The 27,887-nt window shown below is 35.1% G+C and overlaps 5 protein-coding genes across 11 annotated transcripts; 3 read left to right on the top strand and 2 right to left on the bottom strand.

The window, feature by feature from the left end:
• The first annotated feature begins 717 nt into the window (after positions 1-717).
• On the top strand, positions 718-3,814 carry LOC111455133 (glycerate dehydrogenase). 2 transcript variants are annotated; one of them, XM_023096679.1, is made up of 13 exons: positions 718-909; positions 1,011-1,094; positions 1,393-1,533; positions 1,657-1,778; positions 1,865-1,946; positions 2,029-2,101; positions 2,175-2,266; positions 2,363-2,437; positions 2,571-2,678; positions 2,758-2,835; positions 2,915-2,959; positions 3,069-3,183; positions 3,601-3,814. In XM_023096679.1, the coding sequence occupies exons 1-13, from the start codon at positions 787-789 to the stop codon at positions 3,621-3,623; spliced, it is 1,161 nt and encodes a 386-aa protein (XP_022952447.1). In that variant the 5' UTR covers positions 718-786; the 3' UTR covers positions 3,624-3,814. The 2 variants fall into 2 exon arrangements, with proteins under 2 accessions (XP_022952447.1, XP_022952449.1); XM_023096681.1 differs by having other exon boundaries at positions 3,069-3,200.
• A 3,490-nt stretch (positions 3,815-7,304) lies between these two features.
• LOC111455134 (aquaporin PIP2-7-like) lies at positions 7,305-8,595 on the top strand. The gene is made up of 4 exons (XM_023096682.1): positions 7,305-7,676; positions 7,747-8,042; positions 8,124-8,264; positions 8,338-8,595. Exons 1-4 carry the CDS (start codon positions 7,391-7,393, stop codon positions 8,455-8,457), a joined length of 843 nt encoding a protein of 280 aa, XP_022952450.1. The 5' UTR covers positions 7,305-7,390; the 3' UTR covers positions 8,458-8,595.
• A 2,816-nt stretch (positions 8,596-11,411) lies between these two features.
• LOC111455627 lies at positions 11,412-15,013 on the bottom strand. The gene is made up of 4 exons (XM_023097367.1): positions 14,848-15,013; positions 14,285-14,432; positions 12,497-12,780; positions 11,412-12,408 (listed from the first exon to the last, which is right to left on the bottom strand). The coding sequence occupies exons 2-4, from the start codon at positions 14,406-14,408 to the stop codon at positions 11,608-11,610; spliced, it is 1,209 nt and encodes a 402-aa protein (XP_022953135.1). The 5' UTR covers positions 14,409-14,432; positions 14,848-15,013; the 3' UTR covers positions 11,412-11,607.
• A 3,253-nt stretch (positions 15,014-18,266) lies between these two features.
• Positions 18,267-22,226, top strand: LOC111455620 (transcription factor ABORTED MICROSPORES-like). 3 transcript variants are annotated; one of them, XM_023097353.1, is made up of 10 exons: positions 18,267-18,616; positions 18,720-18,824; positions 18,899-19,013; positions 19,133-19,312; positions 19,409-19,487; positions 19,565-19,633; positions 19,784-20,509; positions 20,660-20,950; positions 21,046-21,222; positions 21,885-22,226. In XM_023097353.1, exons 3-10 carry the CDS (start codon positions 18,925-18,927, stop codon positions 22,104-22,106), a joined length of 1,833 nt encoding a protein of 610 aa, XP_022953121.1. In that variant the 5' UTR covers positions 18,267-18,616; positions 18,720-18,824; positions 18,899-18,924; the 3' UTR covers positions 22,107-22,226. The 3 variants fall into 3 exon arrangements, with proteins under 3 accessions (XP_022953121.1, XP_022953123.1, XP_022953122.1); XM_023097355.1 differs by lacking the exon at positions 18,267-18,616 and having other exon boundaries at positions 18,632-18,824; positions 19,784-20,017; positions 20,141-20,509; XM_023097354.1 differs by lacking the exon at positions 18,267-18,616 and having other exon boundaries at positions 18,632-18,803.
• A 1,144-nt stretch (positions 22,227-23,370) lies between these two features.
• Positions 23,371-27,082, bottom strand: LOC111455623 (probable 26S proteasome non-ATPase regulatory subunit 3). Of its 4 annotated transcripts, none has more exons than XR_002712613.1 (10): positions 26,972-27,082; positions 26,782-26,874; positions 26,502-26,692; positions 26,256-26,396; positions 26,032-26,168; positions 25,845-25,899; positions 25,661-25,771; positions 25,044-25,283; positions 24,220-24,799; positions 23,371-23,635 (listed from the first exon to the last, which is right to left on the bottom strand). XR_002712613.1 is itself a non-coding variant. In XM_023097359.1 (9 exons), exons 2-9 carry the CDS (start codon positions 26,861-26,863, stop codon positions 24,287-24,289), a joined length of 1,470 nt encoding a protein of 489 aa, XP_022953127.1. In that variant the 5' UTR covers positions 26,864-26,874; positions 26,972-27,082; the 3' UTR covers positions 23,950-24,286. The 4 variants fall into 4 exon arrangements, 2 of the variants coding, with proteins under 2 accessions (XP_022953127.1, XP_022953128.1); XR_002712612.1 differs by having other exon boundaries at positions 23,623-23,704; XM_023097359.1 differs by lacking the exon at positions 23,371-23,635 and having other exon boundaries at positions 23,950-24,799.
• Between the last annotated feature and the right edge of the window lie 805 nt (positions 27,083-27,887).

The following is a 27,887-nucleotide window of genomic DNA, read 5'->3' as shown; positions in this document are numbered from 1 at the left end:
TTACGTATCGTCGTCAGCCTAACAGTTTTTAAATCGCATTTGCTAGAAAGAGGTTTTCACACCCTTATAAGGAATATTTCGTTTCTCTCTTCAATTGACGTGGGATCTAACAAATAACGCTCGGGAAGGGAGGACGATGCAAATGAGGAAAAATCGACCACGTTATCGTTACCTCTGAAAATCACTCAGCAATCATGGAACGAGCGTCGAAAGCTGAGATAAACCCTAAAATTTTGAGTAGAGTAGAATCTAAATGATAGCTAGGTATAATACGACGAGGAGTAGTTATAAACCCTGATGTGAACGAAATATAGAAAATGATATTTAAAAAAAAAAACATAATATTTTGTTCAATAATTTTTAAATCAAATATAAAATCGAAAATTAATAATATGGCCCAAGTATTCAGGGGTATTTCCGTCATTTAAACTACTAAGGATAGCAGGTACTAACGTGGCGCGAATTTAAAAGGACTATATCGTTATTATCCATTTTCACCAAAACGAGAGGTCCAACAACTTCCATCCTGTAGCAAAGCAGAGACACAAATCCCTCCAAATCCAAAATCCACTACAACACAGCCCACCAAATCATACGGTCAAACAAACGAAAAGTCAATAGTCATCAATTTTCCTAGAATCTATTGGAGTTAAAAGATCTCCTACTGTACTTGCGTTGTACCTGATTATAGTAGAAATTTTAAAAAACCAACTGAATGGAAGGCTTCAGCAATTGCACAGTTTTAGCGGTGGAGAAGAGCTCTGAAGCTTTGAAGGTTTGGCTCCAATGGCGAAGCCGGTTCAAATTGAAGTGTGGAATCCTAATGGAAAGTACAGAGTTGTAAGCACCAAGCCTATGCCTGGAACTCGCTGGATCAATCTCTTGATCGAACAAGATTGCCGAGTTGAAGTAATTTTTCTTGTGTTTTTCTCTTTGTTTCCCGCCTGTTTCTGCTTCCCGGCGGAAATTTTGATGTGGATTTAGATTTTTGCATTCGTTTCGTGTTGTAGATTTGTACCGAGAAGAAGACGATACTCTCGGTGGAGGATATTGTTGCTCTCATCGGCGAAAAGTGCGACGGCGTTATTGGACAGGTATTTGAACCTAATCGTACTAGTTCTTGTCAATCAGAAAGTTTGTATGCATATTAGCTAGTTTGAGTCGATTTAAATGAATTATAGATTAGAGTCGTAGAGGAAAGAAGAGATGGAAGGTTAATCTCTACATTAAAACTAGTTGATTATAGGATTTTAAGAATCTAAATGTGATGATATCTGAGCGTTTACATGCGGCTCCTGATGGATTGAAATTGGAAAAACGTTTGGTTGCCGTACAATTCCTAATGAGTTTCCGTACTTGTGATTCTGAGGTTTGTTTTCTTGGATGTTTCAGTTGACTGAAGATTGGGGAGAGGTGCTGTTTTCTGCATTAAGCAGAGCCGGAGGCAAAGCTTTTAGTAATATGGCTGTTGGTTACAATAATGTAGATGTTAACGCTGCTAATAAGTATGGTATTGCTGTAGGAAACACTCCTGTAAGTTTATTTGGCTCTGTAAACTGTTACTACTTGAATTGTTATTTTGTACCTCATAAATTTGATTCTGCATGTACTGAGATATAGACAGGTATTTAGATCATTCATTTCTTATTTGTTCAGGGAGTACTTACAGAAACTACAGCAGAGTTGGCAGCTTCACTTTCTCTTGCAGCTGCAAGAAGGATCGTTGAAGCTGACGAGTTCATGAGGGCAGGCCGCTATGATGGATGGCTTCCGAATTTGTATGACTATCTGCCATGATTTGGATTATCTTTTAAAAATAGGCATCCAAAGTGGCCCTACAAATTTGAAGTAATTTTTTTAATAGGTTTGTTGGAAACTTGCTGAAAGGCCAGACTGTTGGTGTGATTGGAGCTGGTCGTATTGGATCTGCTTATGCAAGAATGATGGAAATTTTCCTAACTCAATTGTTTATGAGTTTATGGTATAGTACCTGTTTTCCCTTGATGATTTCTTGTTATATTCTTGCAGGTAGAAGGGTTTAAGATGAACCTGATCTACTTTGATCTTTATCAGTCAACCAGACTCGAAAAGTTCGTTACAGGCATGTCTTAATCGACAATTCTTTAAAACAATGAGTTTGAGTCCCTTTAGCTGAAACGCTTGTTTAATTGCAGCCTATGGCGAGTTCCTAAAAGCCAACGGTGAGGTTCCTGTGACATGGAGAAGAGCATCATCCATGGATGAGGTGCTTCGAGAGGCTGATGTGGTACGACTTTGATGTGATTAATTAACATGGTTTTGAAGAGCTCATCTTTCCTTATGTAACATAAATTTGCTATTGTGCGTTCCTTTGGATTTATAGATAAGTCTTCATCCAGTACTGGATAAAACCACCTTCCATCTGGTGAACAAAGAAAGTCTTAAAGCCATGAAGAAGGTGAAGCTTGCTAAGGCTCTTTTCTCCCTTCGATTATAGTTTTGATCTCCCTGACCCTATTCGACCCTCTTACAGGGATTCCTGATTGATTACATTTAAACTTATGTTTCTTTAAATTATATTATAACTGCAGGATGCAATCCTCATTAACTGTAGTAGGGGACCCGTGATCGATGAAGCAGCCCTTGTTGAGCATTTAAAAGAGAATCCGATGTTTCGAGTTGGCCTCGATGTCTTCGAGGTATTTCTACTTACGAGTTGCTCACTTTCTTATTAACTGTAGTAGGTTAACATGTCTTGTTTCATCACTCTTTGGTTAGGATGAACCATACATGAAACCTGGGCTTGCTGATATGAAGAATGCGATCATTGTACCTCACATTGCTTCCGCTTCCAAGGTAAATCTCTGCCTAGCTTGAGTGTGAAATGAGGATATCCTTACAGGAGCATTGACCCTCTTTCATAACCATCATGTAGTGGACTCGTGAAGGGATGGCGACACTGGCTGCTCTTAATGTTCTGGTGTGCAACCTATGAATTTAGACTCCATGATTTATTTTATTTTCATTTGGATTGTTCTTCTTATCTGGCTTGCATTTTGAACTTAAAACACTGGCTTCTCTAACCACAGGGAAAAATTAAACAATATCCCGTTTGGGCCGATCCGAACCGAGTAGAACCATTCCTTGATGAGAACACTCCACCTCCAGCTGCGTCTCCGAGCATTGTGAATGCAAAAGCCTTGGGTATATAACTGAAAAAGGTTTAAATACTACTTTGATCCTCGTACTTTTTGGTTTATCATGATCATTATACTTTCAGCTTTTGTTTATTTTAGTCAATTTACTCTCAAAATGTTCATTTTGATCGTCTTTTGTCCTTCATTTTTAATCAAAATTTTAGTATTACACATCATCATAAATTTGTATTCAACGGTTTAGTTCATAAACTTTATATTAACATTTTGCAAATAGGAATTAAAATGGTCGGTTTTTTAAAAGTACAAAGGTCAAAATGAACAAAGTTGAAAGTGCATGAATCAGAATGAACCAACCTTCACCTTTTAAAGGTACAAAGATTAAGGTAGTATTTAACCCGAACTTAAAACCAGCCTAGCTATTATAGTTCAATTCTCTTACTCCCATCATTTGTGGTCTTTGCAGCATTGCCTGTGTCAAAGCTGTGAATCGATGACGCTTGCTTACATTACACAGACTTTGAGGTAAATGAAAACTCTATTTACGAGTGAATTTGATGAGTGTCGAACTCTGGACAATTGATTATAATGTGCGTATCTATCTCTTTGGTTGAAAATGCAAGTCCATCACCTAGTTAGTTCTACAACATCAAATATATTAGTTTGAATTATATATTTAATCCATGCGATATCGTTTTAATTTTAATTAAATCTCTATGGTTTAAAGGGGTTTAAATAGTATGGCATCTTTGATTAAAGCATATTATATTTAATTTCTTCACTAAACCAATAAATTGTTATTATTATTACTATTATTATTTTGTAAGAGTAAGTTGTAATTTTGTTTTCAAACTCTAATAGACTTTGCTTCTAAGAGTGACTTTGATGTTAACCTTTCACCTATGTCTAAATGCTTACCATATATTTCTTGTGATCAAAGATTTGTTATAATGCACAAATTTACCTTTGTAAAAAAGAAAAAATCATTATGAAAGTTTATATAGTAAACCAAAAAAGAAAAAGAACTTTAATGGTGATTAATTACTCCAATAATGCAACAATGTTCGATGATATCATTACCTTTTAACCATAAGTTAGGTGGAGTTGTAGGTAAGGGTGTTGACATTTTGCTACTTTTATTTCCTCCCTGAATAATTACCACACTATTTTTTCTTCTCCTTTTAAATTAGCATGGTTTAATTTAGTTATTTATTTTAAGCTTTTATATGTAAATTGTGCTTATATTTTTTAGTGTTCTATTGTTGTGGTAATCTACCTATATATATCAATATTTCAATTATATCATAAAAATCGATAAAACTGAGTTAAAATACTTATAATCTAACTCATTTTAATAGTATAAAATGTTTATTGATATTATGTTATTGGTTTGACATTGTATGACTCTCGTGATTTTGCTTTTGGTGTTAAGTGGAGTTGTTATCTTTCACTTTGTTAGTACAATAAGTGGAGGTATGAAAATTTAAGTTATGCTCACTTTAGCGTTGTCTCTAAATAGCATACATTTGTCACAAAGGCGAGAGGTTTGAATTCTTACCTTTACATTACTTGGACTAAAAAAATTAGGTATAATTATTAACCATCAGAGGTAGATTAAGATATACTTATTTTTTACCCTTTTTTTTTTGAAGTAAAATAAGTGGTATTATCTGAGAAGAATTGAATTATTAACTTTTTTTTTTTTAATAGCAATTCGTGTCATTTGTGTAATTAGAATTATAATACAAATTACATATTCTAAAGCTTTAAAAATACAAAATTAAAAAAAAAAAAAACAAAACAAAAGCTACCCCTAGACTCTAATCATCCCATATTTAATAGCATTTTTAATTTTTTTTTTAAAAAAGCAATAAAAATAAATAATTTGAAACTATTTTTGGGACCAAAAGAATTAATTTGGAAGAAAGACATAAGTTTTGTAAAAGTAGGGATTGTGACAGATAAATGTGTCTGTCGTACCTATTATTAAATTGTCGGACACCTTATCCATGTTGCTGAGAGACGGCTGATTGGATAATTTTAAATAAATTAAAATTAAATCTTTTTTTAAAAAATCAGAGTGCTGAAGCAGTATCATCCACCATACTTATTATCCCACTCAAAACTTCCTCTTTTCTCAATTACGAAAATAATTAATTTTCTTTAAATAATAACCAACCAATCAAATCATGCCACCTTTAACCGTCTCTTATACTACTGATTTTACCATTTATAATATTACACCTTTATTTAAAAATTTTGAAATTAATTTTCAAATTTAGTTTTTACTTGATTTTATTTATGAGTGTTCACGGTTAAAACTTGACTTTGATATGTAACAGACAAATATTTAATTTAAATGAATAATAATTAAATATTTAATTTAAATGAATAATAATACAAATTTAAACGAAGAGTAAAAATAATTTTAAAAAATTTAAACGAAGAGTAAAAATAATTTAAAAAGTTTGAGTGACACAAATCTCGGTGTATATAATAAAATAATATCGAGTAGACTACATTTATTAATAAAATCTTTGTTCTTTTTTTATAAATAAAAAAATTCCGTTTTTCATACATTTGCATGCAAAAGAAACAAATAAATATTAGGCTAATAAATAAATAATAAAATAGGTAGAATTTTAATATAAGGTGAAGTTTCCACTTTTGAATATAATAATACATTTTTATTATAATTTCATAATGATCATAGGCTCCACAAGCAATTTTAAATGGCGTCTAACAATATGTATTATATACTAGATAATTTTTTATATTCAAAATTTAAAACCATAAACTAATTTTTTTTATTATATATAAGTTAAATTAATAAATGGTTTTCATCCTAAAAAAAATTCAACATTTTTATTTGTAAAAATAAAAGATGTTAACGTTACTTTTAAAATTTAAAATTTAACGATGTTTTAAAAATATAAAATATAATTTAGAGGTATTTTTATAATTTTAGCCTATATTATTTATTATTTATTAAAATAAAAAACTTGAAAAAGACAATGAAAGGGTTATAGGGAGAGTGAGTGGAGAGGCTTAGTTGGATGCCAGGCTGGCGTTCTTCCTCTTCGCCCAATCGCTTCCCTCCTCCTAATATCATTAACCTCACATGGTCTCGCTGTACCCTTCCCTTTCCTTCCCTCCCTCTCTACAATTTCAATCTTTTTATAGATTTTTTTTAATTAAAAATTTGAATTAATTTTAATTAGCTGACGTGAATATATCTCGATGACTCGTTAAGATATATGATATTAGAATTACGAATACCCTGCAATTATCTCTCGAGTTCAAGACAAAATGTCTTAGTAAAAGAAAGGTCCATAAATGAACTGAAAAATGTATTGTAATGCGGGTAGAAAGGTTCACTTTACCTGCGAGAACCCACCTCGAACAAAGAGGTAATTATCTGTTTAGACAGGAAATTGGGGAGAAAGTAGGGAATACTTTTTTCCCGTTAGATAAATGGGGATGAAATTATATTTCCCACTTGAATCTCCGTCTAGCTCTATCTCTGCCTCATTCATTAAGATGTCTCACCTTGGTTGGGGAGGAGAACAAACCACCATTCATAAGGGTGTGGAAACCTTCCTCTAATATAGACATTTTAAAGCCTTCAGGGAAACCCGGAGGGAAAAGCTCTAGCAGTGGATCTCGACCCTTACATTTATCTAATGGGATAAGGACCCTATTATAATATTTAAATTTTAATAATTATATATCTATAAATATATATATATATATATAATTATTGATTTTTTATGATTTTTTTAAAGAAAAGTTATATTGAAAATTAAAAACTTTAAAATAACTATTTTTACCAAGAACAATAAACTAAAAAAATATTATTAGAGGAAATTCTCTAGATAAAATTTTCACCTTAATTTCTACAAAAAAAAAAAAAAAAATATATATATATATATTTTTTTGGAATAAAAAATGAAATAAATAGCGGAAAATTAATAAAATAATTTTATATAGGGTGACATCAATTTCTTAAAAAAAAAAAAGAAAAAAAACATATTAAACGACCGATTTGCATTAAATATTAATTGAGATTAAAAAAAATGTTTAATTTTGTTTAAACAACAAATTTCATTTCAAAACAATAAACACAAAATTCCGAAAATACCCTTGACTTTAGCCTTAGCCATAAAACACAACCATTTCCTCATTTCACCACCGAAACCAGAGCAACCAAACCCTCCCTGCAAATTTTCCCCGTTCACTCGCCGGAATTTGAAACAATGTCGAAAGAGGTGACGGAAGAGGGACAGTCCAGCTTGAGAAAGGACTACGTCGACCCACCGCCGGCGCCGCTCATCGACGTCGCCGAACTCACCCTCTGGTCCTTTTACAGAGCTCTAATCGCCGAGTTCATCGCCACTCTCCTCTTCCTCTACGTCACCATCGCCACCGTCATCGGCAACAGCAAACAGACCAAAATGTGCGACGGCGTCGGAATCCTCGGCATTGCCTGGGCCTTCGGCGGCATGATCTTCGTCCTCGTCTACTGCACCGCCGGAATTTCCGGTAACTTAGGGTTTGCTTTCTGATTTCCGTTAATTTAGGGTTTGTGATTTTTAGGGTTTGGTTTCTGCAGGCGGTCATATCAATCCGGCTGTTACATTCGGGCTGTTTCTGGCGAGGAAGGTGTCGCTGATCAGAGCGGTGGGGTACATGGTGGCGCAGTGCGCCGGAGCCGTCGTCGGCGTCGGATTAGTTAAAGCTTTCATGAAACATGATTACAACAACAACGGCGGCGGAGCAAACGCCGTTAATTCTGGTTACAGTAGGGGAACAGCTCTCGGTGCTGAGATAATCGGAACGTTTGTTCTTGTTTACACCGTTTTCTCTGCTACTGACCCCAAAAGAAGCGCGCGTGACTCTCACATCCCTGTAAATTTCTTCTTCCCTTCCATAAATTTTCAATTCCTCGTCAATTGAAGCTTGAAATCTTCTTTGTTCTTGATGTGACAGGTTTTGGCGCCATTGCCGATCGGCTTCGCCGTGTTCATGGTTCATTTAGCCACCATTCCCATCACCGGAACCGGAATCAACCCGGCTAGAAGCTTCGGCGCCGCCGTGATCTACAACCGTGAAAAACCCTGGAACGACCATGTAAGTCGTCGCCGGGAGAGATTTTGAGTTAATAAATTTGAATTTGAGTAACCCTTTTGTTGGATTTATGCAGTGGATCTTCTGGGTGGGTCCGTTCGTCGGAGCACTGGCGGCAGCGGCGTACCACCAGTACATTCTCCGAGCAGCCGCCATTAAAGCGTTGGGATCATTCCGCAGCAACCCGACCAACTGAGAGGAAGAAGAAGAAGAGGAAGTGATGTTTTTAGTTATTCGTTATTATTTGATGTCTGGTTGTGTGAAGCCTGAGAGATTATGAAGATGATGATGGGCTGTTTGAGTGTTTATGTTATTTTATTTAATTTTTAAAATATTTTGTTTGTTGGTTTATTTTTGGGTAGTATTATGAACACATTTTCGCCAAATATATATATATATATATAATATTTTATCATATGAAAAATTAAGGAAATTATGAAAAAAAATATTATTTTTAAAATTTTTTTAGTTAAATTTCAAAGTACACGATAAAATTTAAAATTTTTGTTAAATTTAATTTTAAAATTTTTAAAATAATTATTAAGCCCGAGCAATATTCAAAGGGTAAAGAGTAATAAACAAATTCAAAAAACAACTTCTGCATTTGAAAATTATGAGGGTGACAGGCGCACATAATGGGCCGAGGCGAACAAAATCTACTACAGGCGGATTTCAGTCGTTACATATAGTTTGACCATATGTATCAAAAATGATAGTTTTGTTGATTTTTACGATATATATTAATTTTTATACAAAATAAAAAAATATCCTAAATGATATATATATACATATATATATTTATTTATTACCATATGAAAGTTAAGGAAATTATGCAACAATAATATTTTTTTTTTAATTTTTAGTTAAATTTTATGTACAAAATAAAATTTGAAATTAGTGTTAAATTTAATTTTAAAAAAATAAAAAAATAAAAAATTATTAAACTGAGACCCATGATAAAATAGTATAAGTAATAAACAAATTAAAAAAATATATTTTTAATATACGCGTTTTAAAATCATGAAGTTGACGGCGAAACATAATGGGTGGAAGTGGACAATATCTATTAGTAATAGATTTGAGCGGTTATTAATTTGAAGGCATAAAATTTATACCAAATTTATATTATAATATTTAAAAATTAAATTTAGGATATTTTCGTTATAATCCATTAGATATTAAAAACTATGTAAAATTCATTATAATTTATTAAACATTAAATACTCGATTAAATGATCTAAATTCATTATTAGACATTAAATTAAAAATATTCTCACTCATTAAATATTTTTACCTGATCTGAATTTATTATAACTCATTTAAACATTAAATACAATCTAATATCTGAATTTTTCTAAATTCTTTTTTTATTTTTTGTTAAATTCAAGGAAAAGAAAGGCGCATGAAGCCACGTGTCAAAGGGAGGGGTAAAAAGGTAAAAGAAGGGCTACTATAGCAGCTTTTAATAATAATAATAATAAAAGTAAGGAAAAAGAAAAAAGAAAAAAGAAAAAAGAAAAAAGAAAAAAAAGTTGGTTGGGCAAATTTGGACTAAAGTCCAACGAAACTGTACATTGGGAGAAGAATCTATTTTCATAAAAGAAAAAAAAAAAAATAAATAAATAAAGGACCGATTTTCATGACGTGGACCCCACCACCCAACGTTTACATGTCACGACAGCACATGGTATGTGGGTCCCACTACCAAACAGTTTTTTTTGTCGCCTTCTGATTGGTTTATCCCCCTTTTTTTTTCTTTTACCGACGCTGGCAATCCGTCATGGTAAAAATAAATAAAATATAGTTTTTATTATTATAAACATATATTATATTTAATTTTTTTAATCTAGATTTAGGTTTAATTTAATAAACCCACACATTAATTTTAGAAATTAACTGCCAAAAATAATTAATCTTGAAATAAAATATTATTCAACCAGAAATTATCTAAAATTTACCGTGAGTTTATAATATTATAAAACTCTTTCAAAAAGCATGGCTTTGAGTCCCTGCCACGTGTTTGATTTTCTTTTAAAAAAAGTAACGTTAAGTACGAAAATAACCTCGGGTCGGGCTATGTCCTATTGGGGGACCGTTAAATTGGTGGCAAAAGTTAGCATCAAAATCATTTTGTTCTTTTGTCGAAGTAAAATACTAAACATATATTATATGATACATAAACCTACTTAGAAATAATCGTGGGGTAAATTACATAAATACCCCTAAATTTTGATGTTCAATCTACAAAGATTTTGAGAGATTTTTACTTTTAGGATCGTTTTAAGACGTGTATTAGAGGTTAAAGTAAAGTTTAGGGGTATTTTTATAATTTAATATTATTAAAATATGGCATAAGATTTTTAAAAAAGAAAAAAAAAACAAAAAAACAAAAAAATTGTTGTACAGAAACAGAAAAGAACAAAAGATAGCAGAAAAGGTGTTGTGGAATTTGACATATTTATTGCCTCTCTGTCTATGTCTCTTTCTCTTGGGCGCTGCAAGAGGCATCCAACTTTTCACTTCAAACTGAACACAGACAGAGAGGCTCAGCAACATAGTGGTCCTCAATGGGTCAAACCCATAGAGCCACAGTTGTCCCATTGCCCCACCACCACCACTCATAGGTTCCCCTTTTAAGCACCACAAGTTAAATAGAGGGGAAAGACGCCAGCCCCAAAAGGAGTGGACACTGGGAAGTGTGCTAGGCCTTGAAAGGGATTAGAGAGAGGAACGATTCTAGGCCTCGGTGGATAGGGAGATCCCATGTTGATTGGAGAGGGGACGAGTGCTCGCGAGAACGCTGGGCCCCAAAAGGGGTGGACACTGGGAGGTGTGCTAGCAAGGACGCCAGACCTTGAAAGAGAGTGAATTGTGAGATCCCACATCGATTAGAGAGGGAAATGACGCTAGGACCCGAAGGGGGTGGATAGTGAGATCCCATGTTGATTGGAGAGGGGAATGAGTGACAGCATCCCACTAAACTCTGAAAGGGGGGTGGATTGTAAGATCACACGTCGGTTGGAGAGGAAAACAAAGCATTTTTTATAAGAGTATGGAAGTCTCTTCCTAACATACGTGTTTTAAAAACCTTGAGGGAAAACCCAAAGAAGACAATATCTGCTAGCGGTTGGTTTGAACACTCTCGGGAGCTAAACAAACAAAACCCAGAAGCTTATGCTTTCTATAACATGGAAGTTGGAGAATTCTCAAGCTACATGATATGATGCTTTAGTATGCAATACACTTAGATGATACAGCTTTAAACAACATCTATAGAACTAAATGGCAGGCTGATTCTGATATGATCTATAAGTGATGATATAATCTACTACTAATCCTTCCCTCATCATAACAGATCACCAGAGAATGATTTGGATCTAAATTTTTGTACCTTGGAGTCAATGGATGTGATCATTTCTTCCAGCTGAGACGATTTGAGCTCTAATTCGCTTAACCGAGCTTGTGTTTCTGCTACTCGTGTCTTCGACTCAGAGACCTCCTTTTCTTTCAATGCCAGATCAGCCATTAGGGACTCGAGTTCTTTCTTTGTTGTTTCCAAATTCTGCTTGCAGTCTGCCTCTGCGGCTTCAATGGCCCGGTGATGACTTCTCAGCTCTACAGCTTCTGCAATTTCGTTAAGGCGACTCTTCAACCACGCTACGTTAATTTCCGAGGACTCGACGTCTTTGAAAATTGCTGACAGTTCTTTAATTTTGGATTTGGTCAGTTGATGAAACTCAGTGGATTGTAATTCCTGAATCACATAGCACACGCATTCGAGATAGTACGAGCGCATGGAAACGGATTCCAGTTTACAGGTAGCTGCGATATCTCCGTATTTTTCGAAGATTGATGTCAGGATGGAGGAGAAGCTGGATTTTACACTGTACTTTCCCACTGGAACAGACAGCTCAGAATTTACAGACTCGATCTCGCCCTCGTCGCTGTCTACTAGAGTTTGTTCTAAACCAGACAAGCTGAAGTTCGATTCACTAGAACGCTTCTGAAAACTTTCTTTACCGTTATTACCGTTGGGTGTAAGATCCTTAAAAAATGCTTCATGGTTCTTGACCCCGTTCTTATTATTCGTCTCCGAAGCGGAATTCCGAATGGGACTCTGGTTTGGAGCATTCTCTGTGTAGTCAGGCTGAGAAGAAGAAAGACAACTGCAGGATCAACATTTTGATACAACATAAAACTGTTATTAATTGAGGGTGGAGAGGTAAAAAACGCACCATTATGATACTTTCAGATGATGGCATTCGAGGCGTGTCGTGTTTCTCGACAGCAAGACTAGGATCATCGGGATGGATTTCCTCTGAATAAAATTTTTTGGTCGGGGATATATGATCACCATTTCTTGATTCTACGTTTTTCTTAGGAGAGACACGTGTGTGGTATGAACGAGCTTCGGTAGGAACCGTGCTTGAGTACCGTCCCCCATCAACGTCTTTTGGAGGCTTTGGTCGGGACCCCTTCTTCTTTCCAAAAGACTTGGAAATATCAAGCCTAAAAGATCCTGGTAGCATAAAAAATCAAAAAAAGATAAGCTAGTCTGCATTCTCAGCTGATTTTACAGATGTGAGATCTCACATCAGTTGGAGAGAGTCGAATAATCCTCTATAAGAGTATGGAAACCTCTCCTTAGTAGACGTGTTTTCAAAACCTCGAGGAGGAGCACGAAAGGGAGAGCCCAAAGAGGACAATATCTGCCTAACGGTGGGTTTGGGCTCTTACACAAGAACTCCATAAATAATCCACAATCAATCCTAGTTATCGTATTCTTTCGAGATTAGCCATTAACCACTCAACAAACGACATCACGCTCGAGCAAACGACTTTCTAAAAAGAAGCCATCAGGCAAACAGTCAAACCTCAAGCTATAGTATTCATTTCAGGCAAAGAAAGTTTCTCGTTTCCCTCGTAAGACAACGAAACGTCTCGGGTCATTCTTAAAAACTGAAACTACAGAGATCAACAATCTTTTGCATAGTCACACTCAAACTCGTCTTACTATAAAGATCAGCAGAGTCAAATCAGGGTAATTTAATAGAACAGTTCAACAAAAGTGAATTCTTCTCCTAAATATTCCATGTCTTCAAGAGCTCAGAACTTCCACATTTATTCTAGAACTCTCATTCGCTTTAATCGGCCCCGTCCTAGCTAGAGTACTTTAGCCGAACCAGAACTGTTGATATCATTGATGGATATTAATAACACTTTATTGCAAACACTTTCCTCAACCACCTAAAAGTTGCACATGCTTTCTTTAACACTTTGGTATTCATCAGAGAAAGTAGATATCCATTCAGTAATGAAACACAGCAAACTTCGGTCCCTCAGGCTTTATTGTGACATTTTTCAAAACAATCCATCAGAACTAAAATGTCATTTTGTTTAACAATTTTTTTAAAAGTTTAGAATGTTTGGTTGAGGATTATTGGGAGTGAGTCTCACGTTGGTTAATTTAGTGGAAGATCATGGGTTTATAAGTAAGGAATACTATCTCCATTGGTATGAGGCCTTTTGGGGAAGCCCAAAGTAAAGCCATGAGAGCTTATGCCCAAAGTGGACAATATCATACAATTGTGGAGAGTCGTGATTTCTAACAGCCATGCCCTAAACTTAGCCATGACAATAGAATCCTCAAATATCGAACAAAGATTGTGAGCCTCGAAAATGTAGTAAAAAAGTGACTAAAGTGTCGAACAAAGGGTATACTTTGTTTGAGTGCTCCAGAGAAAGGAGTCGAGCCTCGATTAAGGGGAGGCTGTTCGAGAGCTCCCTAAGTCTCAGGGGAGGCTTATAGTGTACTTTGTTCGAGGAGAGGATTATTGAAGATTATTGGGAGTGAGTCTCACATTGGTGGGAAGCCCAAAGTAAAGCCATGAGAGCTTATGCTCAAAGTGGACAATATCATACCATCGTGGAGAGTCGTGATTCCTAACATGTTCCTCTCGTAAATGGAACAATAAACAAAGCCACAGGGGTTGAAATTCAGGAACATCCAGAGAATTGTTTACCTTTAGACCTTTTATCCTTTCCTGCCTTGCTTTCAGCTGTTTTTTGTATGCAATATTCAGTGCATTCATGAAAGGGATTAGAAACATAGATACAATCTGGACGAACTTTTCTCCTTTCAGCCATCCCTCAGCTGAAATCTCACACTACCTGTAATTTTCACAGCATCAGATTCACCATTTTGTCATAATCAGAGCTTTATCACAGGATTTTCTCAGTTTAAACTCAAATTATCCATGCAAAAATGGCAAAAGGGGATTCAAGTTCCATATATCTTGACAAACAGAATTTAAATGCGTTCATTATCTGATGAACAAACTAGACAAATATGAACATAAAAAACAGTGCTACAAACTCCATATGAATTAATGAACAACCAAAAACAGGTATAACACAGAATTCAGCTAAAATTAGCAAAAGTAATCAAATACCTAAAAAAGAATCGTTTCAGAAGAACCAGAAGAATCAAACCCCACATAAGAACTCCCAGAAACACATAAATCGAAACTGAAAGCAAAATTTCAAGAGAAAAAGAGATTTAAGGAATAGAACACAATGAACGAACCTTGTAATCGAGCTTCACTTTGATGGGTATCGATTTACTCTCTCTTTCTCTCTCTGTCTAGGCCGTTTTGGAAAAATGGAAGAGATTATTCATACGCAAAGGTAAAGTTGAGAGTGGGCGCTATATTCCAACGCTGCCATTAATGGGTATTCTTGGGCGACGTTGAAACATTGACTAATTAGGTGAAACATGAAAAAGAAAATAAAAAAGTTCAATTTTTTTGGCATTTTTAATGCCAAAATTCTGTCAAACAACTACATTTTACATATAAAATTAAAACATAGAAAATATAATGAAATTTAATGGCTGAAAATGAGTCTTGCATGTGAACTCATGGTTCTAAGTGTGGACTAATTGAACAGTAATGGCTGAAAATGTTTCTTCAAAGTTTTAATTTTTGTTATCTTTCTATTTGAGTTTGGTTTTTGATTTGATGTGTCGTCCAACGCCATCCTTCTTCCTTTTTCCTTTTGTGGCTATGAAACAACCTTCCATTAAGGATTTTGTTGACTATAAGGTCCACTCCAAGTTTGGCTTGTCATTTCTGTCTATGATATCTAAATAGGTTCTAATATAATCGAAAATTTTAAAAAATTAATTAATTTATTAGATATAAAATTAAGTTCTATGACTAAAAGACCAATAATTTTAGAAAAATGTTGAAAATAAGACAAAATTGAAAATTTTAAAGATCTATAAAACACAAAATTGATAGTTTAAAGATTTATTTTTATATTTTTTAAAACCAAATAAATGTAATCTTACAAATTTTAAGGGATTTAGATTTTTTTTAAGGTTTATATAATTTAAATTTAATCTAAATGTAATAATTTTTTTTTAATGAAATGCTTTAAAATTTATCTTAGTCAACTTTAGATTAAATTGTAATTTTACATGATCGGTTTCAGTTTAATTTAATTTAATTTATTTTAAAAAATTAAGCTGAGTTTCTCTTTTCTTATTATTTACTTTTTTAAAATTAAAATTGAAAACTAAAGAAAAATAATAATCTTTAAAAATTTATTAGATACATAATTAAAAATTTGGAGCTTATTAAAAAGTTTTATAAAGTGGAGCCCATTCGCATTAAATGCACTCTTGAAATTTTAGTGATTAAAAGTTTATTTTTAAAATAATATTTTGGTATCAACATTTTTAGATTTATTCTATTTTAATATCTATACTTTCAACAAAATTTTAATTTAATCCATGAGAAAGTTAGCCAGGCTAAATTATATTTTTCATAAATTTTAAAAATATATTTATATTATTATTTTTTTAATAAAAATTATTATTATTATCTATATAGTTTTAAATTTAAAATTTAAAACTATATAAACTAAAAGGTAATGAATTGAAAGCACAAATCAAAATAATATTTTAACAAAAGAAAATGACTACACTTAATTTCACAGTTAGTACACGTCATGTCACATGTCAATATGAATGTAAAAATAAAAAAAAAATCGTTAAAATTGTATTAATTTCAATATGAACAAACTTTTAGAAAGTAAAAAAAAGAATATATATATATATATATATATATATATATATATATATATATATATATATATATATAAAATAAAAATCAAATTAAAAATAACGTTTCTAGAAAATGGTCCGATTATAACAGTCCATGACCTCCCACATTTCACGTTGCTTTGTTCAAACTCGATTATGACAGTCCATGACCTCTCACACGACACATTGCTCTGTTCAAACTAATTTTTAAGCGTATAGATTTATGATTTAACATGAAGAAACAAATTCATATATATATATATATTAATTAATTAATTGGGATGGGCATGTGGTTGGTTGATGAGTTTCTATCAAATTTAAAACTCAAAACGAAAGTACATGTGATGTCTAAAAATGATAGGGAGAGGATCTGGGAGGGTCAAAATAAAAAATATTTAATATATATATATATTTATATTTATATATAGAATAATTTGTTTGTTTATGTTAAATCATACATTTATACGCCTAAAAACTAGTTTAAACAGAGCAACGTGACGTATGAGAGGTCATGGACTGTCATAATCAGACCATTTTCTAGAAACGTCATTTTTAATTATTTTTTTAGTTTTACAAATATAGTAAATTATCCAAAATTAGAATTTTATTTTATTTTTTTCAATATTTTGATTTTACCCTCTTACTTTTTCAAATTATATATTTGATTTATTATTAAAATGCAAATAATGTCTCAGGCTTATTCCAATTTCAGGTAATGTATATGATTCACATATATATTCATGTGTCACTATGTGACCACATATAATTCTAAATTTCATAATCTATATCTCAAAAATTAATAGGACAATTAAAATAAAATGGCTGTTTAAAAATGTTTATACACTAAAATAGGTATTTTTTAAAGTTAAAAACCAAACTAGAATAAGAAATATTTTGACAATTAAGTTAAAAGGATAATAATTTTTTTTTGAAAAATAGGAATATATGATTTTTGGAAATGGAATTAAAATGTTTTTATTTTACACTAAATGAGCTCATACCCAGTGATTTTACACGTTTTATAGGTTTTTCAAATTTTGTGAGACCCGAAAATGAAAGTTTATTTAATTAAGTTTTCACTAATCATAATTAAATTTGAATTTTTAATTGTGTTACTAAATCATATTAATGATGTAGAATTATCAATCAGGTTTAAAATTTATTGAGAATGCCACGACAATAAACGTGTTAGGTATACTAATTTTTCAAAGTGCATTAATTGCATTTATGGCTAACCTATAAATTTTTATACAAAAATGTGTGTATATATATATATATATATAGACACACACACGAGTCTAGATGAGTTGTACCCATTCCTTCTTAAATATAGATTTAAAAGCTTTAAATTGACCATATATATGTAAGATAAATGAATTTGCTTAAAAGTAATTTTTATATATAATCGTTCTAATGTATAAGGTTTAAATTTTCACTCAATCAAAAAATAATTTAAAGCAAAGCCACTCGTAGACAAAGAATCTCATAAACAAAGATAGCAACCATTAAGTAATTAGTTTTTAGAAAATAATGACGTTAAGAATAGAGATTTGAATCTCTTACCTCGAGAAGATTTACCCTGGGGAAGCAGCCATGCCTTTTCGTCTCACTCAACTTCTACTCAGAATGACCTAGGTTAAAATAAATAAAAAATTAAATCAAATCAAAGGGAATAAAATTATATTTTTGTGCAATAATCACTTACAAAATCTCAAACAAAGTCCATGACCTCAGATAGAAACAAGTGTCAACGTGTGTGTGTGTGTGTGTGTGGGCACTTTGACATATAAAGCATGTAGAGATGTAAGCATGTCTGTAGGTACACAACAATACAAGCACATACTTGTTAAAAGCATTCAGATCTGAGTCAAGCTATGCTAATAAGGAGTAGTTGAGAAGTCATGAAAGAAGATGCAAGAACTAAAAAGAATGCATATAAAATAAGCTTAGGAAGGGAAGGGAAGGGAAGGCAGTTGGGGTATCTTAGCTCATGCAATCTGTTCCTCCCATCATTACCAACTCATAATCCATCTTACTTACTTACTTTTAAGAAACTGAAAGCAAAAAAGAATATCATAAAAAGCCTCTGTTTCTCATGCATGGCCTGCAGTTCACCTACCTGAATTTGAAGCAACAACCAATTATATAAACAGAAACAATTGTAGAACAAAAAAGTACTACTACTTTTCTCTCTGTTTCTAAGTAAATGGCAGAAGGAGGTGGAGATTTGGTAGGCCCTTAGTCTGAGGTGGGTTTTTGTCTGATGAAGCTTTGGGGGTGTGATGCCATTCCTATGGTCCAGTAGTTAACTATTGCTATCACTTCAAATCTTTACTTTGGTTTTTTCTCAGCCTTGCTAAGGTTTTGAGAGCACTTCAGAGGGGATCCTTCCTGTCGTCTTCTAGGTCCTTGGGGGAACTGTTTCATTCAAACCTGTACTGTGTATAAGATTTTGAGTATGATTCTCTTGACCAAATCTATCTATTATTGAGAGGTTTCTAATTCCTCTGCTTTCTGTCAATAAATGCAGGAGATTCTAATCATAGTATTGGCATCATGCAAAGCCTGATGGAGAGACTAAGACCCCTTGTGGGTAGTAAAAGCTGGGACTATTGTGTTCTATGGAAATTGAGCCAAGATCAGAGGTAGAGTTTACTACTTTGTTTCCTTTCTCTCTCTCTATCACTCCCAAGCTTAGCTTTTAACTCTGTTTCAGCCGTTCGGGATCCATCCGATTTCTCAAAAGCCTTCTCTTTTGTTTCAGATGTGTTGAATGGATGGACTGCTGTTGTGCTGGGACTGAGAATGGGCAAAATGGTGGAGAAGAACTTGGGTTTCCTGTTTCTCAAGTCATTCCATGTAGGGACACTGCATATCCACACCCAAGAGCCAGTTCCTGTGATCTTCTTGCTCAGCTGCCATGTTCTGTGCCTCTAAATTCTGGGTATCTAATTGATATTTGTCATCTCCACATACGCTCCCCTTCCTCCTCTCTCTCTCTCTCTCTCTCTCTTTCTCTCAGTTGTTCTTTGTTGAACAGGGTTTACATACAGACACTGCTATCAAATGAACCCAAATGGCTACTCTTCTCCAATGCCATGGATTCAACTGCACTGGATGTGAGTAGCATTCACAGGAGAAACAGTACCACAGGTTGCAACAAATAGCTTACATTTTTTTTTCGTTCTCTTTGCAGGAAACAGCGGGAACCAGGGTGTTAATTCCATTTCCATTCGGACTTGTGGAGCTGTTCGTCGCTAAACATGTATACACATAGACTTCAAGTAATCTCATTCTTTTAAAGGGATTGAATTAAAAAAAATAGCTAAACTGCAGCAACATGTTTATTCGAGTTGAAGGATAGCAAAATGGTTTTTCTATAATGTATTTAGACAGATTCCCTCTGTTCTCACAGGCATCTGAAGATCAGCATGTCATAGATTTTGTAACAATTCAATGCAGCATTTCTGTTGAGCAAGAAGCCATTATTAATTCAAGCAACATGGATACAAGTTTCTCTGTTGATGTAAATGCAACAAACGAAATCCAATCAAAACCGTTTGTAGCGGATCGGAATGCTGTTCTAAAAGATCCTGAAATTCAATTTGAGGCACCAGGTTCAGCCGCACCAACATTAGAAAACGCCAATGTGGGTTATGATATCTCATTAGACAGAATCCGCCTCTGCAGTTCTCCTATGAATTTCTTGCAACAGTTCAATTATAGCTCAGAAAACAGAAATAAGAATGAAATTTTCAATGAATGCTCACAGGATTCATTCCTTACGGATAAGCAGGGAAACCCTTACAAGTTTTCAGCTGAAAATGAGTTCCAAGAGGTGGATACGATGCAGGGGTCCTTAATGAACACATCAAACATTCATGTGCAGTTAAAGGAGAACAGTGAATGCAAAGAGCAGCAAGGGGAGGAAAAAGACTTGGTCAAACATGAAAATGGAAGGTCTGATTCAATCTCCGATTGCAGTGATCAGATCGATGACGAAGATGATGCAATCGCAAAGTATCGCCGGAGGACTGGGCAGGGTCCTCAATCAAAGAACCTTGTTGCTGAGAGGAAGAGAAGAAAGAAACTCAATGAGCGGCTGTATAATCTCCGAGCATTGGTTCCCAAAATTTCTAAGGTGATTACCTCTACACCCTGTTCAGATCACTAGAAACTATCAAGGAAAATGAAACAAAACAGCTTCCTACTTCTTAAATCAGTTTATATCCCAAATGACAAACTGATGTTTATATTATCTTCTAATGCATAGTTTCTGTGGATTTCTCAGATGGATAAAGCCTCAATACTTGGTGATGCAATTGATTTTGTGAAGGAGTTGCAAAAGCAAGTCAAGGAACTCCAAGATGAACTGGAAGAACATACAGATGATGAAAACGGTAAAACTGTAGTTTCAGGAAACAATGGAAACCAAAATAGTGTCCAGCTACCTGAGTTTCTGAGCCAAAATGATAAAGCTCAAAACAATTACCATATGGGAGTACTGGGAAGTGGAAGTGTTTTGAAGCAAAATCATCAGGACACTGAAGGTACTAACAATGACAAGACACAACAGATGGAGGTATATATATAAGAAGTTAATTGTAGAAAAAAGCAACTGTCATTGTCCGTATTCACTGCAGATGCTAAAACAGAAGTGAAATTGAATAATTGCAGCCGCAAGTGGAAGTGGCTCAGATTGATGGGAACGAGTTCTTTGTGAAGGTTTTCTGCGAGAACAAGCGAGGTGGATTTATGAGGTTAATGGAGGCCTTAAATGCTCTTGGCTTGGAAGTAACAAATGCAAATGTGACCAGCTATAGAGGCCTCGTATCTAATGTTTTCAAAGTTGGGGTAAGCAAACTTTTCATCTCCCAAACATTTGCATCCTTTCTAGAAATCAAAACAATAAAACAAACAATCGAGTTATTCAAACTAATCGGAATGTCAATTAACACATCGCTCAACTGGTTAATGGATACGCCCTTAACCAAGAATTTAGGGGTTTGGGAATGTGAGATCCCACATCGGTAGAGGAGGAGAACGAAACACCCTTTATAAGGGTGTGGAAACCTCTCTTTAGTAGACGCGTTTTAAAAACCTTGAGGAAAAGCCCAAAGAGAACAATATCTGCTAGCGGTGGGCTTGGGCCGTTACAAATGGTATCAAAGCCAGACACTAGGCGATGTGCTAGTGAGGAGGCTGTTCCCCGAATGGGGTAGACACGAGGTGGTGTGCCAGTAAGGACGCTGGGCCCCGAGGGGTGGATTTGGTGGGGTCCCACATCAATTGGAGAAAGGAACGAGTGCCAGCAAGGACGTTGGGCCTTGAAGGGGGTGGATTGTGAGATCCCACATCGGTTGTGGAGGAGAACGGAACACCCTTTATCAGGGTATGAAAAACTCTCCCTAGCAGTCGTGTTTTAAAAACCTTAAGGGGAAGCCTGAAAGAACTATCCCGTCCGGTATTAATCAATGATTCAATAATGACTTTCTTGAGTAACATTTTGGTGGCAGAAGAAGGACAGTGAAATGGTTCAAGCGGATGATGTAAGAGACTCTTTGCTGGAGATAACAAAGTACCCATGCAGAGGGTGGGCAGAAATAGTCAAGGCACCAGAATGCATTGGAAGCCGCATGGAGCCCAACCCCCATCCCCACCCCCACCAGCACCAGACCCAGAATCCATTTCAAGACAAAGCTATCATCAATTCACGCCTCCATCTCCTTAATGATTAACTCCTAGTTCTTCTTCCCTCTTTATACTCGAGCAAACGCACCGAATACAGACTATATTTATTTGTTCTCTCTAATACTTTGTAGTACATCCACCGTAATAAAGAATGATGAACACGCAAATCAAATCCACAAGCATATGCTGTCGAGTAATCAAAATCAGTTACCTCCTAGTGACGATGAGGGAGGCTGTGTAGGCAATGCATGACCATATCAACAAATTCTAGCCCAGCTAGCTCTGCTCGGCCATGAAATTAGATGAAATCTTCGACAAATTTACGAATACGAGCAGAAGCTCGAGACTAAAATTACTTTAACAGTCTACGCAATCGCACAAATTCACAGAAAAAGAAAGAAAGAACTTCAACATCGCTAGTATGTCAAGTTTAAGAGAAAGCCAATGGATTCAGGGAATATTTCCAGTCTAAAGCCTCAATCGGAGCAGAAGAAACCAATTCTATTGAAAAGTACAGAAATGGAAATCAAACAAGGTAATATCAAGAATGTCGAGAATCTGAAAATGTTGTGGAAGAAAAAGAATCACTTACATTGGCATAAGAATGTCGATTCAGAGGATTGTGAGAAGCTTTGGGAACTGGTTTTAAACGAAGATCATCAAACTTCTCTAATAAATGGGAATTAGTTTGTACGATTACTTTTTACCTCTTCACTAATAATTTGATAAATATAATTTATTACAATTTAGTTGAAATTAAAGACACGTTTAATTTTATATTTTTAACCCATTTTCATACCATTAAAGTTAATTTTTTAATCAATAAAAACATATTTGGGCGTGATTTATAATATTTTTTTTATTACAACAATTAAAATTACTTTATTACTCATTACTTTTTACACTTGAGTAATGCTTATTTTGACTGAAAATTTTAACCTTGACTGAAAATTTTAACTATTCTCAATAATCTTCAATGATCCCCTACTCAAACAAAGCACACCATAGAGCCTCCCTTGAGACCTCTTTATCTAGCTTTTGAATAGCCTCCTTTTAATCGAAGCTCGACTCCTCTCTGGAGCCCTCAAACAAAATACATCTTTTGTTCGACACTTGAGTCACTCTGACTATACCTGTGTTAGAACTTCTTTATTCAATACTTGAAGATTCTATTGACAAGGCAACGCTCTACTGCCAGGTTAGAAACCACTTAATTTAAAATTTTAAAAATTAAAATTTTAAAAATTAAAAAATAAAGTGAAATTGATCGCATTTATGATATATCCTAGAAATTGAAGGAAGACCACTGCATTTTAACCGTTACATAATAATCGATGGATATGAATTCAAATCTATATTTCTCAAACGTGGCTTATGTTGTATATTTCATGTGGCAGGTAAGAAAATTACTTCCAAAACTTTTGCAGAAAGTACGAGCACCATTTCAAGACGTTTGGCTTCAGTTCAACCATTTGAGTGATCAACCACGAAACCACTAACGTGTAGAACTGAAACTTCAATACCGTGTCGAAGCCATCGATAGCTACCGTTACTTTACTGCTGTGTCTACGGTCATCTAATACGAATGAGATCAAAAAGGCCATAAGCCACAGTTACTTTACCGCTGTGTTGTGTCTATGATCATCTAATATGAACAAGATCAAAAAAGCCATCAGCCACAATTACTTTACCACTGTGTTGTATCTATGATCATCTAATACAAACGAGATCAAAAAGGTCATTAGCCACAGTTACTTTACTGCTGTGTCTACGGCCATTTAATATTGTAAAACATGTTAAACTATTTCGAACCGAGTTTTTAATAGACTGAAGTATGAAATGAAAGAACATGAAAGAAAATTCTAATGAGCTTTTGAGAACTATTGGAGCTGGGGATTTATGCAACCTAGAATTGTGCAGCACATTGAGTTAGGAAAAGCCATGTAAAAGGCTCCCATAATATCAACTACAAAATGGCATGAACAAAATCCAAAAGCTCATGTTACAATTTAGAAGAGTTTCACCAAATAAGATGGGCATCTCAAGTATGTTCTATGAATGAAACAACCGGTGTGGCGTTACGAACACGATAGATTCATGGTAAAAAAAAGGGAAAAAGATGATTGAATCAATGCATCAAAAACTTTCTGACCAGCATACCTGGATGAAGTTGTACATCTGATTGGCTCCCACGTCTCGAATTGAGCTGAGTCTCGCACTGAATCAGTTAAAAGTCGTCATCGTCTTCTTCGGCTATATGCTTAGCAAGTTCTTGCTCCTGCTGCTGTCTTTCTCTCCTTTTCTCAGCACTTTCCTTTTCTTTGTGGGAGTTTGGTGGGAACCTGAGAGCACGAACTGCCTCATTGTGCATATTCAGGCAGAATGCAATCCTTGAGTTGAAGGCAATTTGAGGCTCATTGGTAGAGTAGATGTCTCCAGTCTCCTTGGATACCATCCATCCCTTCGCGTGATCAACCGTGGCATCAATTGCTCCATCTCGGATTGCCTTAGAGACGATACTCTCAGCATCAGCAATGGGATTTTCAGAGTCCAGTCTCAGCTTTTTAGCAATATCAGCCAGAGAAATGCGCGAATATGATATGCTAATGTTGCGCAGCCCAGTTCTGATTACATTATGTCGCAGCCTCACGATCAAATTGTTGGTTCGATCTGAGCTGAAAGTACTAGAGAACTTATCAGCAACAGTTCTGAAAAGCTCCAAGTCGCCAATTCTCACAGCCTGAAAGAAAAAAGCATTGCTAATAAAAGAGCAGAATAGACTATTGACAAATAACAAGGGAGTTCACTATAATTCATATGAAGAGGCCAATCAAGTATTTTTATTTTTTCTTCACAGAGAAAAGAGAGGAAGAGAGGAACGATGGAGGAGGGAGCGGTGGGAGGTTTGGGGCTACTGCGCAATCACCAACCTAACCATTTCCGAAGACATAAAATGGTCGAATATTTCTTGAACTTAAACTTACATTTGTAAGTTCAAAGTATGGCCTCAGAGCTGTCTCCATGCCTTTCTGCATAAAAACAGTCCTCTCAGGGATTTCTCCTAACAATAAGCGAACAATGATTGCCCATTTGTTGCATTGTACTCGAAAACCAAGCGCTGCGATAGGTGCTTTTCGGGCAGCTTGTAGAAGAGACTCCTTCGCATCTGTATATTCCAGCTGAATGGTCCTGATCTTGCCTAGGTAAAATAGGTACCTACAGAACTGTGCTTGAAACCAAAATTCATAAGATACTTGACAAAAATATTAAATTCTAGGAAATTTATACATACAAAACATCACTAAAAATTATTAAATTAAAAAAAACCGCCTGAATTCTTCTTACGCCTAGACATTACAAACTGCAATCATCATTGAAATTCAAAAGCATGTAGGCATGTAAAAATCGACAACTTCAAATCTCATCGCTAGAACTATTTAACGAGCGAAGTAACTTATGTTACAAGCATTTATACTGAAGAATGCTGCATAATATTGCAGCATAACTTTCTTAAATCCACAGATACTTGTTTTAGCAAAAGATAAAATAATAATAATAATAATAATGATTGAAAGAAAAAGACTATCGTCCTAAAACTTGCCTGCTGGTTTGAGTGAGCTTCAAATCGGGGTGCCTTGGACCTCAACTTCTCTGCTTGATCGTAAAGATTGTAATGGAGGTAATTTCGAAGTAGTAGGTTGAGGAGGGTTTCCTAAATCACATTGTTACCACTATATAAGGCACCATAATATGGTATTGACTGATAGAAAAATGAAGAAAATTACCTGACCCAATTCATCATGGCGTAACGTTGCAATGCGATGCAGGGCCAGGAGGTTACTGTCAATCAAAGTTTTCCATGTTATGAAATGAGTATCAATACACTCTACTCTGGAATCAAACCACCAGAATCATAGAAATGTATGAAATTAACTAACATAACTCTAATAAAATCTTAAGTTATAAACCTACCCTCTTATTTCCGCAAGATCACCAGTGAGTTCGTAGCTAAGCGAGTAATAAAAGTAAAGCCTAGATGATAGCACATCAACCGTTCTTCTATTCAAGTTCTTCAATCGGGCAATGCTAGCTGAAGCACAAGCCTTAGCCTGAAAATATCCAACAAGTTTTCAGGAGTCAAGACCACAGTTCAGGCAAAATAGGAAAACCCCTGATGGATAAGAGGAATACATCACCTCGCCATATTTCTTCTGATCAATCAGAAATACTAGCAAAAGCAAATAGCAGAAAATCTCTATCTCAGGTAAGGGATGTTTTACAGGTGCCTGAGTTAATGCCTTTGTTTCCGAGTCAATATCCATTTCGTAGTCATCCTCCTAACCAATTGTTAAACAAAGCTTATTACAGCGTTTCACGATCTTTAGAACAGGGAATTGCATCATGCACACAAACAACAATGTTTCCATTAAATTTCGAATTACCTTCGGAATAAATGATGATAACCTTGTGTGCACATCGGATCCTGGCGGGAGAGCAAAATTCAGAAATGGAGAAAGAACAGACGCCTTCAATTTCTGCCTCAACGCCATAGTCAGACGAATAGCTCGAACGATTCGCCGGACTTCCCGTGCATACGCACCGGTTTCAAGAAGCGACACAATCTCTTTCAAATCTGATCGAAAGAAATCGTTAACAAATTTCAAAATCAAGGCCACCAAGAATTCAACAAAACATGAAAAAATGCAGATAAAGCTCTAATACGTTGTAACGTTGAAGGAGAAGTTGGAGCAGCAGAAGAAGAAATGGGAGGAGGAAGCTCCTTCATCTCAGCGTCTTGCGTCATCTTCGCAAATTCTGTATGAAATCCACAAAACTACACGACTGAATCGACAAGATTTCGAATGGAGAAACAGAAGAAAGAAACAAGATCAATAGCTGAAACAAATTAAACCTCGAATTCAGAGAAAGCCGGAGATTTTGCTGTATAAAGCGACGGGAGATGGCACAAGGGTTTCTTCAGGTTGTCTCGTAAGCAAGAAGCAAACCATCCAATAAATTTTGTTCTTTTAAAAACAAGTTAAAAAATTATTTATAAAATTTTATAGATCAGCCTCACATTTTTAAAACACTTCAAGTTGTAATGGTAGAATGCGTGGTGGGGTCACCCGTAATGAGTTAAAACGGACAGTATCTATTAACAGTTGACTTAAGCTAAGCTGTTACAAATTATATCAGAGCGAGTCACGATACATTGCAAGGCACTGGCTGGAATAGGAGTAGGACTAGACCCTTTTCATAGTAGGTACGTTTTAAAATTATGAGGCTATGACTTGGGTTGCTACAAATGGTATCAGAGCCAATTAACAAATAGTGCAAGACACTGGCCGGAGTAGGACTAGACCCTCTCCATAGTAGACGTGTTTTAAAAGTGTGAGGTTGTGGGCTTGGGTTGTTACACAAGGTATTAGAGTTAGTCACTAGACGGTGCGAGGTATCACAACCTTACTATGAAGAGAGTAGGTTGTGACCCTCACGCCATGACAAGCAAAGGGGCGTCCCTCAAGAGACGTCCATCCGGCCATATGCGGGCCAACGTAGAAGAATGCCATGATGCGATCGAGGAGGACGATGCATCATCCAACACACCACCACGCAAAGTGGGCATTGAAGACATGTTGAGACACAAGCATAACAGAGACATCAGCATAGACATGAAGGACAAGATAGGCTTGTTGAAGGACCGGGTAGGGCCCCGGGCCTTAACCTCAAAAGTCGAGGTTCCGGAAGGAATTTGGTCATGCGGTTCGGGAGTTAAGTCCGTCCATATGAAATATGAATGCTCGCCAAGTTTGGTGTCAATCGGACAT

This window comes from Cucurbita moschata, unplaced genomic scaffold (genome assembly GCF_002738365.1).
Source record: "Cucurbita moschata cultivar Rifu unplaced genomic scaffold, Cmos_1.0 Cmo_Scf00017, whole genome shotgun sequence".
NCBI classification, from domain to species: Eukaryota; Viridiplantae; Streptophyta; class Magnoliopsida; order Cucurbitales; family Cucurbitaceae; genus Cucurbita; species Cucurbita moschata.
The sequence above is the reverse complement of the archived record's forward strand: the minus strand, read 5'-3'. Positions and strand labels throughout refer to the sequence as shown.

What these genes read in the sequence shown, in the direction of transcription:
- LOC111455133 (XM_023096679.1), top strand. Translation starts at nt 787, where the DNA reads ATGGCGAAGCCGGTTCAAATTGAAGTGTGGAATCCTAATGGAAAGTAC. An exon ending in AACAAGATTGCCGAGTTGAA is followed by an intron (nt 910 to 1,010) that starts GTAATTTTTCTT and finishes TTCGTGTTGTAG; the next exon opens with ATTTGTACCGAGAAGAAGAC. An exon ending in GTCTTAAAGCCATGAAGAAG is followed by an intron (nt 2,438 to 2,570) that starts GTGAAGCTTGCT and finishes TTATAACTGCAG; the next exon opens with GATGCAATCCTCATTAACTG.
- LOC111455134 (XM_023096682.1), top strand. Translation starts at nt 7,391, where the DNA reads ATGTCGAAAGAGGTGACGGAAGAGGGACAGTCCAGCTTGAGAAAGGAC. An exon ending in CTGCACCGCCGGAATTTCCG is followed by an intron (nt 7,677 to 7,746) that starts GTAACTTAGGGT and finishes TGGTTTCTGCAG; the next exon opens with GCGGTCATATCAATCCGGCT. An exon ending in AAAAACCCTGGAACGACCAT is followed by an intron (nt 8,265 to 8,337) that starts GTAAGTCGTCGC and finishes GGATTTATGCAG; the next exon opens with TGGATCTTCTGGGTGGGTCC.
- LOC111455627 (XM_023097367.1), bottom strand. Translation starts at nt 14,408, where the DNA reads ATGGCTGAAAGGAGAAAAGTTCGTCCAGATTGTATCTATGTTTCTAAT. An exon ending in AAAGGATAAAAGGTCTAAAG is followed by an intron (nt 12,781 to 14,284) that starts GTAAACAATTCT and finishes TTATGCTACCAG; the next exon opens with GATCTTTTAGGCTTGATATT. An exon ending in CATCTGAAAGTATCATAATG is followed by an intron (nt 12,409 to 12,496) that starts GTGCGTTTTTTA and finishes TCTTCTTCTCAG; the next exon opens with CCTGACTACACAGAGAATGC.
- LOC111455620 (XM_023097353.1), top strand. Translation starts at nt 18,925, where the DNA reads ATGCAAAGCCTGATGGAGAGACTAAGACCCCTTGTGGGTAGTAAAAGC. An exon ending in TGGTTCCCAAAATTTCTAAG is followed by an intron (nt 20,510 to 20,659) that starts GTGATTACCTCT and finishes TGGATTTCTCAG; the next exon opens with ATGGATAAAGCCTCAATACT. An exon ending in CTAATGTTTTCAAAGTTGGG is followed by an intron (nt 21,223 to 21,884) that starts GTAAGCAAACTT and finishes TTTTGGTGGCAG; the next exon opens with AAGAAGGACAGTGAAATGGT.
- LOC111455623 (XM_023097359.1), bottom strand. Translation starts at nt 26,863, where the DNA reads ATGACGCAAGACGCTGAGATGAAGGAGCTTCCTCCTCCCATTTCTTCT. An exon ending in TTCTCCTTCAACGTTACAAC is followed by an intron (nt 26,693 to 26,781) that starts GTATTAGAGCTT and finishes TCTTTCGATCAG; the next exon opens with ATTTGAAAGAGATTGTGTCG. An exon ending in TATCATCATTTATTCCGAAG is followed by an intron (nt 26,397 to 26,501) that starts GTAATTCGAAAT and finishes ACAATTGGTTAG; the next exon opens with GAGGATGACTACGAAATGGA.